Genomic DNA, 12345 nt, shown 5'->3' with positions numbered 1-12345 from the left:
CATCCTTTGAACTTTGCCAAAAAACCGACACTCGACCGGTTCGCGGCATTCACGGGCACGGGCGCGTTCACGGGCTCGGGCGTACCGTTTACACGCTCGTGAACGTGACTGTGCCCGTTGAATGTCGATTTGAACGCGCGCGTGTGAACGTACCATAAGATAGTCGCTTCGATCGGAGATTACAACATGGCGGAATGATCAACGTCGTTCATCATTTTGTTTCTTTTTCCAATAAAAATAAGTTAAGCCAAAGGCTATGACAGCAACAACACCGAGATCCTCGCTTCTCGCAATTCTTGGACTGACTGACACGACGGCGCGCGTGTGAACAGCTTGAATGTCCGCCTGCCCGCGACGGGCTGCACGCCGCGCAGCCCGCCAGGCAGCCCGCCGGGCTGCGAGGCACGCGTGTGAACGTAGCATTATATTCGTTGTTATGGTTAGATTATAACCTCAAAATCTGATACTTTTTTTGAAATATATCTTTTTTGCAGCTAGTCCGCTATAAATACAAGATCTTCTAGGAATCTACTAATGATAGAGAATACAATACATAATTATCCGATGCTCTTGGCTCCAGGGCCAACTATGTATGGACGCAGAGCAATGTCCTTTAATAACATATAATTTATATAGCGACGCGAAATAATAATCTATTTTGCATACAACCTGTCTAGCTTCAATTATTATGCATATACCTATACCTATTTATATGTGTGCTACAATAATATGCATATACCTATGTCTTTACATGTGTGCGTGAGTTTTGACAATCACCTATCTATATTATGTTACTGTAAAAGCTCGAACTATGGTAAATTTTAAGATTTAAGTATATCTTGGCCCTAATGACAGTGTTTCGGATGGCACGTTAAACTGTGGGTCCCGGCTGTCATTGAACATCTTTGGCAGTTATTACGGGTAGTCAGAAGCCAGTCTGACACTAGTCTAACCAAGGGGTATTGGGTTGCCCGGGTAACTGGGTTGAGGAGATCAGATAGGTAGTCGCTCCTTGTAAAACACTGGCACTCAGTCGCATCCGGTTAGACTGGAAGTCGACCCCAGCATAGTTCGAAAAAGGCTCGGGAGATGACGAATTGGTAAATGTTTTAAAAAAAGTAGTAATGTTGGTTTCAGGTATAAAACAATGAGTAATTCTTAACCATTTACTTAAATTGACTATTAGTCAAAACTGTAGGTACATATTTATTTATGTATAGGTATCAGGCACGTTATGATGTTTTTTTTAATGTATTTCTAAGATTTAACAAAAAGTTCGAATCGCAAATCTTTGGACTTTGGACATACTTTAAAGTTAAGAATTGCTAAATCTTTTAGGTACTGGAAAATCTTAGAATTCACCGTATTTCTATCTTTAACAGTGACATATACAAGTATAAAAATTGCATATCTTTAAGTGGGCGTCAAAGAGGCGGAGGTTTTAACATCGACCGACCAATCAAGGAGTCGGAATACATACCTTTCGAATTTCAAAATGATACCTAGTTCTCCAACATTTGCATTAAGAACTGGCCATATAATTTTGAATCTCGAATGCTATTTTTAGCGAAAAAAAAAACTGGTTTTGGCGCACTACGTTTTATTTTTGGAGCGGTTTTTATTTTTATTCGTTGCAGTTTTTATTTTTAAAACTTTATTTTATTTATATGTAATTTCGAGTTTTTTTTTGTGTCTGTTATGAAGAACGGTGTTCAGTCTATTAGATTTGCATTTTAATTATTTTGCGTCTAGTGAAGACGTCATTATTTTGTGCCAGTCATCTACTCACGTCAAACTGGTGAGTCCCGGCTGTCATTAGACCATTTTTTTTCACAAGCCAGAAAGTCTGACAACCAGTGTTACCAATGGGTTTCGGGTTGAGGAGGTCAGATAGGCAGTCGCTCCTTGTAAAGCACTGGTACTAAGCTACATGCGTTTAGACTGGACTACCCCAATATAGTTGGGAAAAAGCTAGACAGATGAATTGCGTATTGCGTAGTGGCCTAGTGGGTAAAGAACCAACCTCTCGAGTATGACGGTGTGTGTTCGATTCCAGGTCAGACAAGTACCAATGCAACTTTTCTAAGTTTGTATGTACTTTCTAACTAATCTTAGACACATTGGCTGATAAAAAGGTGAAGGAAAACATCTTGAGGAAACCTGGACTATAAAGTTTGAAATCAGCAACCCGCATTGAGCAAGCGTGGTGATTAATGCTCAATCCTTCTCCGTGTGAGAGGAGGCCGCAGCCCAGCAGTGGGACGATAAAAAGGCTGTAACAGTAACAACTATTTCACAAGGATTTACATTAAGCAGTAGCTTCTGCCAGCGGTTTCACCCGCATCCCGTGGGAACTACTTCCCGTACCGGGATAAAAAGTAGCCTATAGCCTTCCTCGATAAATGGACTATCTAACACTGAAAGAAATTTTCAAATCCGACCAGTAGTTCCTGAGATTAGCGCGTTCAAACAAACAAACTCTTCAGCTTTATAATATTAGTATACGTAGATTTGAGCGTTTATTCTATGGAAACCAGTTTTCCATTTGCCAATACATTTGCCGGACCCTTACGAGAAAACAGTAATATGTAAGTATTATGTAAATGTTGAATAATAGTCATTCTTCCGTCTGCCGTCTAGACTGCGCTCACTTCATACTGTTACGAAACAGATAGTTTATTTTGCTTTGCACTTTTATCTTAGATTGGCTAACCAACTGGAGACGACTTAGCCGTGCCTTCACCGGCAGAGGTATAAGAGCACAGTTCAAATCCGCCTAGAAGCCTCTGACATGAAATGGCTCATCTTATAAAAGCTATGTAAATTACACTAACTTCCATAAGCGGTTTCACCCGCATCCCATCTTCCTCGATAATTGAGGTATGTAAAATTGAAGGATTTTTTCAAATTCGGTCCTGTAGTTCCTCAAATTAGCGCGTTCAAATACATAAACTCAACAGCTATATAATTTTAGTTAGAGAAGTATCTACAATAGATTTTTTACGAAGGTGTAAATTGCGGCGGTTCCAGTTGGTTTAAATGCTCTTAGACTTTAATCATTTCAAATTGATATAAAAAACGATGAACGGGGAATACCAAATGTCATGCATTTTTAGTTTGAAATAAATTAGGTTTGGCAAGGCTAATAACTTTTGAATATTTTGGATTAGAAATTAAGGTAATACTTAAATACTGCTACTGTTGTTTATTATTACTTCTTTAGCTAGTTTCATTCATGTGGATGTACCTTCCTCAAAGAGATATTTGCAACCCCAGCGGGGCCCAGCAGGGCCAACGCCTGCAGGGGCTGAGGGATTGTTCGAAAGAGTTACCGCGGCGCTGGTACATAAAAGGCCTATGACGGAACACGACGGTTTTTAGTCAGTAAGAGTCTGACACTCCCTCACCGCTGCTAACCCACAGCGGGAGGGGTCATTTGATGATTTTTGACGTCGTTAAAAAAAGGTGTATATACTTGAAAACTAATAGTCTAGCAAGGACTTTTCCTTTATTTGCAATGCCCGCGTCCCTCAAAAACTACTTCCCATAGCCGCATAAAAACCCGCACACTGTAGCTTACCAACACTGAAAGAATTTTCCAAATCGGTTCTGTATTTTCGGAACTTTTACCAAAAAAAATGTTTCCTCTTTATAATTTAAGTCCAGATGACACGTCATTAATCACGTTTTAGATATAAGAATAGCTGATTAATTCACGCATTTAATTAATACATTAAAATGCGGTAACCTTGCAAATTACTATGGTAATTTATTTTGGTGAATCTTTACTACCTAATACTGTGAAAGACACAGGATCTGTTCACACCAGCGGAGTTTACGCACGTTTGCTTAATACAAACGTTGTTGTTACGTCCGAACGTTACCGATTTTTGTGGACACACAATAAAGAAGGACGAGAGGAACGAAATAAATTACAGATATGTTTAAATATGTTTAAATTACAGAATTTAAACATATTTAAAAAACAATTTATGGAGAGTTAAAGACTAATTTAAAAGAAAGTCCTTTGGCCTTAAAGTCAATTTTTTCTTGGCTAACATCTTAAAATGATTATATCAAGTCAAAGATGTAGCCCTACTCTAAACAGATTACTCGGTGGGTCTCTGATACTCTATGTATACGTTCTAACCGCCTAAGAAAAAAGTTTGAATGCACGGATCATAAAGGTACAAGTCCACGACGAACCGCACGACGCACCCGATGGACTGCAGCTGATATCTGTAAGCGACGCTACTGGTTTATATGCAACAGCGATTCCAAGAGCGGCAACATTGCGTTCCGCTGCCCATCTCGGATATACACCTTAAGACGTTCCACTAACTTAGCACATACTATACTTTTTATATTTGTTATGTCTGCAAAATGTTAACGATGTTATTTCATATAACATTCTAGATAAATATAGATTTTAAGCAGACTGTGTCTTATGAATATTTAACAGATTTTATCTAAAAATAATTTAGAATGATTTAAATAGGTGCTGTGTGATCGAATTGTGAGAATGAAAGGAGGCCAGCGAACTGTGCAGTACGATATTGCACTGCTACGTTAGATAGATGACCAACTGAGGACTATCCTAGGAGAATCTTTGCATGCTCAGAAAGAAGGAGATCTACAGAAGAAACAAAGTCACCGACATAGGCCAAAGAATTGCAAAAAAAATAAAATAATTTATTCAAACTTGGCTACAAAACAGCATTTTTGAAAGCCAAAAATGTACAAAAGACAGCCCCCAAAACGCCCACCCTTCACCACTTTCTATGTGTTTTTGCTGGGAAGAAGTGGCGCAACAAACTGCCCAGCAACACAATTCTGTCTGTAGGTTAGAAGAACATTCCAGCAATGTGAAAAGGCTGAAATGGCACCAGGCAGGTACATGGCGCGCAGAACATATGGCCGATGCGGCAGAAAAGTTCTGGAGTGGCGACCATGACCCCTCGCTTTCATAGTACGAAAATCCTATTATCAAACTACGTAGGAGCTGTCGGTGGCCTTCTTTTGGTGGGAAATCTTCAAAAGACCCTTCCCGCTGTACGTGCAGCGTGAGGGAGTCTCACTGATTAAAACCCACAGTGTTCCTTCTGGAGCCCTTTGTGTACCAGGATCGCGGTAACACTTTCGAACAATCGCGAAGCACCCCAGATGGCCTCCAATATACTTAAGCTACATCAAACAAGCCAAAAATAACGAACCAAAAAGTATTTATAGTTTGGCAAAACTATTTAAGTATAGCGACCATAGCTATTTAAAAATCAAAATTCGAATTCAACCTTAATATTTAAATTGAGCCATTGTATAAGATCACGTGTCGCATAACATTTAAAAATGGAACCAGTTGTTTATTTTTGGCTCGACCGGATTTTCGTTAACATTTTTCGAAAATCGAATTGTATAAAATTATCATAAAGTCGAGGTTTTTTTTTAATTGAGTTTGGAAAAAAAACTGAAATTCGAGGTCGGGTTTTGTTAGAGGTTTAAAATAGAAAGGATTACGTATTTTAATTTTTTTAAATCATTCAAAAGCGCTTGCCGTATTTATTCAGCTACATCCCAAAAAAGACTTAGTATCCACCAAGACCATACAAACTTGATGAAAATAGGGCGCCAAAACGTCCAAAATGAGAAGAAACAATGAAAGAATTTTTAAAATGGATCCAATAGTTTTTGAGTTTATCCATTACAAACTTCATCACCATCATCTCCCGAGCCTTTTCCCAACTATGTTGGGGTCGGCTTCCAGTCTAACCAGATGCCCCTGAGACCATTACAAACAAAATATAGAATAAAGTATAGATGTCCTTTCCGGGTAACTGGGTTGAGGAGGTCAGATAGGGCAGTCGCTCCTTGTAAAACACTGGTACTTAGCTGCATCCGGTTAGACTGGAAGCCGACCCCAACATAGTTGGGAAAAGGCTCGGGAGATGGATGGATGGATAAAAATGGCCTTAGAGCTCTGCCTCATTGAGACGCCATGGCGACGTCGCCAGTGGCGCAAGCCTGGCTACTTCTAGCATCCAAAGGTCGCCAAGTCGAGTAGCCATGGCGTCACGACAGTCAATTGTTTACGTCGTCGCTGAAGAAATCGCACGCTGACTGGCGACCATTCTGGCGACTGAGTGAGGGAGGTGCGCTTTACCGTGTACATTATAGTGGAAACCGTGGCAACGTCGCCAAGCTGCCAGAGTAGCCAGAAGCCACGTAGGGAACTGTAGCTCGTGGCCACGCTTCCAATTTGGATACGTAGCCGGCAACGTCGCTATGGCGTCTTAGTGAGGCAGAGCTCTTACACTAAAGAGGTATATAAAAGCTACTAACCTTTTTCGAGGAGTTGTGCGAACATATTCTGTACATTACTATGATGATGCTTCCACCGTAGACAGTACTGTTGAGGCATCATCTTCAACAACATAAGATTAAACACCACAAATAAATATCTCTTAAGACTTTGGTATAGAGAAGGCAGGTCATTTGAGAATTCCAAGTTTGGTAGAAAATGTTTGGTCGAGTTCTCTCCTTGTTTTTTCTTAATTATTATAATATCTTAGTTCTATAATTTCAGAATAAGGTACATTTGTATTTAATTCGTTTGGAATGTAGTCCTTCGGTGGTAGGGGTATATCTGAAACAAAAGAAAACGATAATTAGTTGTATGTAACTATGTAATAGGATCTAAGGCGGCTGATTTAATAAATAATAATGGCGCCCTCGGCCGATTTCGGCCACGGCGGCTGTTCTCATTTTAAGATCAGCCAGCTGCGCAGAACATAATATTATAGTGCACAAGCATTTGCGCAGACACAAGTGCACTCTCTATTCCTTCACTTTCATAGTCCGAACAGTAACAGTAAAAGCAGGACCGACATTTACGTGCTCTCCGATGCACGGATGAATCAATCACCAACTTCCAGACTACGGGCTGCTTTGTGAAATTTTAAGAAAACCCCAGGTGGCTAATTTACTGCGGGATTGTTCGAAAGAGTCACCGCGGCCCTGGTACATAAAGGGAGGAAGGAACACGATGGGTTTTAGTCAGTAAGAGTCTGACACTCCCTCACGCTGCTAACCCACAGCAGGAGGAGCCATTTGATTATTTCCCAAAAAAAAGTCGACTGTATGTAACTCTGTAATGGGATTTAAGGCAACTTAACCGTCTTCCAAGGATCGTGTAGTTATCGGCACGAATCTTGAGCTCTGACCTACATCTGCGCAGAAGTAATTTATTGGGTCCCTTTTGTGGTCTGAAGTGAGGCGCGGGAGCGGGCTAAAGCGGTGATTGGCCCGTAGTGCATTGCGTCATAGTCGTCACTCGGGATTGGTTCTTTGCTAATAAATTACTTCTGCGCAGATGAAGGTCAGAGCTCAAGATTCGTGCCGATAACTATAGCGTCATGAAAATCGGCAGCTGTATGTAGTTTTGATGACAATTCAGTAATACAATCTTAACATGACTTATTTAAAAATAAATTGCGCATCAAAATTAATGTAAATAACAAATACTTTATCAATTGAATCATTATTTTTAGCAGTGCTTACTTTATTTGTTTAATATCTGTTTTTGTTAATAGTCCTATCAAGATTGCTTGTCTTTAAGAGTATAGCTTATTATCCTATCACTTATTTATCATTAGTGATTCTTCTGAAAATCATCAAAGAATTGTGACAACGAATGCCTAAGTTCGCGACAACATAACCGTCAGGTTTCTAAGAACAACTGTATACTTCAAAAGTTGAACATAAAAATTCATAGTCGTTTTTGAGAAAACTGACGTTTCAAAATCGATATATTTTTTTTAAATTCAAACTTGGCTGCAAAACAGCACTTTTTGAACGTCAAAAACAAAAGACAGCCAGCAAAACGCCCGCCCTTCACCACTTATTATGTGTTTTTGCTGGGAAGAAGAAGTGGTGGAACAAACTCCCCAGCAACACATGTCTGTCTGTAGGTTAGAAGAACCTTTCAACAATGTTTTGGGCCCAACTTGCATCGACTGTCAGCGCAACGGACCGGTTACCGCGTTAAACAAACATCCAAACATTCGATATAATGAAATTTTCCACTAGCATACATTTAAAAAATATTTACATGTCTATTACAAACGCGCTGTGGAAAGTTTTTTTGATTTCCACGACTCGTTTACGTTTTATTTTATCTATCAAAAAATATTATCTAGCACGAGGATATACGACTAATCTTTTCTAATGATATTACTAGCGAATCTTTTGTCTGTTTGTCTGTCTATATTTTTCTAGACGAGTGAGCTGCAGGTTTAATCACCTAACAAGCCCTAGTGTCAGAGTTTTCTCAAAACCGCCTGACGGCCTCTGACGTGGAATTGTAACAACTGCTACTGGGTAGCATTCGGGGACACCCGTATTTAATTTTGTATTTCTTTAAAATAATATAAGTGCATAAAATGCAACAAGAAATTCTAAAATCTCCATATACATCAATGAAAAGAAATCTTCTGTAAAAACCGGTTATTTCCAGTTCAAAAATCAGTCGCTTAGCAACCGTTAAAATCATAGAGGCCTCTAGTTTTACACGTTCCATAAATTTTGTTTAAATAGTAAAACTAGACGAGTTTATCTATCATAGTTACTCCTTATCAGTCATTAGGAATTTTATCGGAATATTTAAAAAAAAAACTGTTTTCGAAAACTAGTTGATAAGTTATCGTTGGCACGTTTTTCGAAACTATGATAAGGGGTTCCAAGGGTCGTATGTGAGCCCTTTTATCACTATTTAAATGTATTTCTTTCTAGAACATTTTAAGCTGTTTCGAGCGGTTTCATCCGGTCTATCTGTCTAGCCTTTTCCTAGCTACATTGGGGTCGGCTTCCAGTCTAACTGGCAGTTAGGTATTATATAGAGCGACTGCCCTATCTGACCTCCTCAACCCAGTTACCCGGGCAACACGATACCTATTGGTATTTGGTAAGATTGGCTGTATGACTTTCTAGTTTCTTAACTAAGTACCATTTGAAATGTTGCACAAATGTTCATTCATAACTGGCAACTAAAAAGGGATTTTCGCCTCAAACACAAAAAACGTTTATTCAAATTAGGTTGATAAATCAGCACTTTTCGAACGTCAAAAACAAAAGACAGCTTTCAAACGCCCACCCTTAACCACTTCCTATGTGTTTTTGCTGGGTAGAAGAAGTGGTGGAACAAACTCGCCAGCAAAACGTTTGACGCTGGGCAGAAACCATTTTAAGTTGTAGGGGGTAAAATTATGCAGGTACCTTTAGTTAAATGGCCCAATCAAGTGGAATAAACTTCAGGTAAATCCCTTTCACGAAAAATTTTAAGTTATGTAAAATTCCAATACCATATTATCTCGAATTTGTGATAAAAATAATTCACCGTAGTATCCAATTCGCGCCGATTTCTAACAAATGGACAAAAACTAAAATATTTTAAAGTTTTAACAAAATTTTACTCAAACGCGATGTTCAAGGTCCACATTTCAAACTAGTCTGTATTTACTTGAGAACGTTAAAAAATATGTCAAAGTAAATAATATACGGAGTTACGTACATTTATGTTAATTTTAATACATAGTTTTGGGGCCAAAACGAGGCGATTTTTATTTTTAGACGTCCGTCCGTACCGAAAGTACCAAACTCAGTTATTTTTCTTCGCTTTCCGTCTAACCAGGATTCATTCATTAATTCATCTCAGCCATAGGACGTCCACTGCTGAACATAGGCCTCCCCCTTAGATCTGCACAGATACCTGTTGGTGGCGACCTGCATCCAGCGTCTTCCGGCGACCTTTATAAGGTCGTCTGTCCACCTTGTTGGTGGACGTCCTACGCTGGATGCATCTCATGAACTGTGATCGTCGTTTTCACAGATGATGTAATTCTGTTGCTGCTATAACAACAAATATAGGTGGCTCCTCAACAACCGTGATTTGCTGTGGCCTACGGAACCTTTCGTACGCGAGTCCGATTCGCACTTGACCAGTATTTTTTCTATGTGAACGATAAAACTTTTCCTATTCCTAATGAGTCATACCTACTTAATATTATAAATCTGAAGTGTTTGTTTGAACGCGTTAATCTAGGAACTGCTAGTCCGATTTGAAAAATTCTTTCAGTGTTAGATAGCCCATTTATCAAGGAAGGTTAGGTGTATGCTTTTTATCCGGGTGCGCAAAATAGTTCCCGAGGGTGAATCTGCCGATGGTAGCTATCATTTCTAAGTATAGGACGAGCATATATAGTGGTACATGCTATTTAAGAGATAGGTCAAATTTTTAATTTACTTAGATACAAAATGTTCATATATTATCCGTAAAACAATATCGTAAAACTCTAAACAAACAATAACTATTAATGAATGATGAAAATACCAGTAATATTACATCATGATTTACGACAGAACGCGCGCAATTTCTGATGAAATACGACCAATAGACCACTGCCACTTTCAAATTAAATGTGCATATCATTAAAGGAACAATTATGTTAGTAACACCAGCAAAAGAAACAATTGAAAATCTATATCTATATATCTATCTAAACCCTTTTTGTAAAGCACTGGTTCTGAGCTACATCCGGTTAGACTGGAAGCCGACCCCAACATAGTTGGGAAAAAGGCTCGGAAGATGATGATCTACATCTAGCTAATCGCGTATTTCAATAACCTATCTATTGATTTGCTTAGGAACTTGAGATTTGACATAACTTGTTCGGACCTAATGCCAAAATGCTATGTCTACTAAGCAAAACAAACAAAAGAAAGGTTGGTTTTCGAAAAACAACAGAAGCATGCATGAATATTGTGACATAGGTTTTACCAACAACGTGTCTTGTTAAACCTAAGTTGATGGATCTCTATGATCGATTCGAAAAGTCTAAATACACTTAACAGTACAAAACCTCATAAAAACATAAGACAGTAATGTCTAACCAACATTTCAAAATCCACATCGAAATCCCACAGTTTTTTGCACCCTATCTCTCATATACTTAGAACTCAAATTAGGTTAACAAGCCAACAACGGCAGTTTTCCGCGTTCAACTGTTTTTCTAGACGTTTCTTAGAAATGTCGCAAGCGTACCAGTATCAACGTGTCTAGCACGGAGTAAAGAAAGATGAATGGAGATGCTATAACGCAGGTAGGTTAGGTGCCTTCGTGTTGCTCAAATTCGTACGGTGAGCATGACGAAAACGATCAGGTGCGAGTGAATTAACGAGGCGTTCGGGTTCCTTGAGCCATCTATCAACGATTTTTTGGTATTACAAAAACTGGTCGGGCCCAAAAGGCGTATAAGGGCGAAAGCAATAAAGTTCTTTCTCCACCGCTCAACCGCATTTTGGCGCGCTACTTTCTCATGCGATTTTCCGTTATGACAACTCCGCTAGTCATTTTGTTCTCCATGTGTCTAGCGCATTTTCCTACAAGCTACTGCACTTTCATTATTTCTTTGAAATTACGTAAAAACTGCCAACTTTGATGTGTGTATGGGAATAGATTTTATTCTTTGTAAATGGTAGTTGTTGATTGTCATAACGTTGTAACCAATTTTAAATTTATAGTAGATATTTTTATCGCCACAAAATGGATCCCTGATAATGGAAAGGGACCGAGAGGAAGACCAAGGAAACGCTAGAAAGAAGATTAGGACAGCTTTCTCGCGGACTGACTACAAACAACGGCCGATAGAGAAAGATGGAAGCCTATGGGAGAAGCCTTTGCCCAAAAGACAGTATAGGACAAATAAAAAAGTATTTTTCAAATTCCTTTTTATTTTCGCTTCACAATCAGAGTGTCCATTTAAAGTTAATTGGACTACTTACTGGAATAAACTGAGAAAATCTGGTTACACCCAAATAACAACGAAAGGAAGCGTACTTGGCCTCGATATGACCTTAGTATTATTTTCTAATTAAAATTGGTTTTATAAAAATATGCTGCTGTTTTGTTTTTAATTAGCTCAGATTAACAACAAACCTTGACAGTTAGATAAGTCCAGGAAGTTACTAATTTCTGATAATGACCAAGAAAATTTGACCTAATGTCTACGTGTCTGATAACGGCCAGGAAGCTGTATATGTTCTGCCTCAACTTCAAAGCAAAATACGTAAGCATTGGCGAAGGACAGGCGTTTAGGAGACTGTCTTTTGTTAAGAGCTCAAGAAATACTGACTTTTAATAAACGACATATGAATTTTACGTCCCATAGAAGCACATAATTTTTAATAATAAATTCTTAGACTTTTATTAACTGCGTCCATAGTCTAGTCTAGTAGTCGCATAGCGCGACTGCTGTGGTTTCAAAATCCATTCCCAGGTCAGGCCGAAATAGGTTC

At 38.9% G+C, this 12345-nt stretch overlaps 1 protein-coding gene across 11 annotated transcripts in view; it reads right to left on the bottom strand.

Annotated features, from left to right (window-relative positions):
• The window catches only part of LOC110382039 (protein tramtrack, alpha isoform), a 60486-nt gene that overhangs the window by 19034 nt on the left and 29107 nt on the right, over nt 1-12345 (bottom strand). For all 11 annotated transcript variants that reach the window (XM_064042808.1, XM_064042807.1, XM_064042809.1 and 8 more), the window contains one exon: nt 6337-6640. In XM_064042808.1, coding sequence (XP_063898878.1) covers nt 6337-6430 — 94 coding nt within the window. In that variant the 5' untranslated portion in view covers nt 6431-6640. The remainder of the gene's footprint in view (nt 1-6336; nt 6641-12345) is intronic.

The sequence above is a fragment of the Helicoverpa armigera genome, chromosome 30 (genome assembly GCF_030705265.1).
Source record: "Helicoverpa armigera isolate CAAS_96S chromosome 30, ASM3070526v1, whole genome shotgun sequence".
NCBI classification, from domain to species: Eukaryota; Metazoa; Arthropoda; class Insecta; order Lepidoptera; family Noctuidae; genus Helicoverpa; species Helicoverpa armigera.
This window is presented reverse-complemented; position numbering and strand designations above follow the sequence as displayed.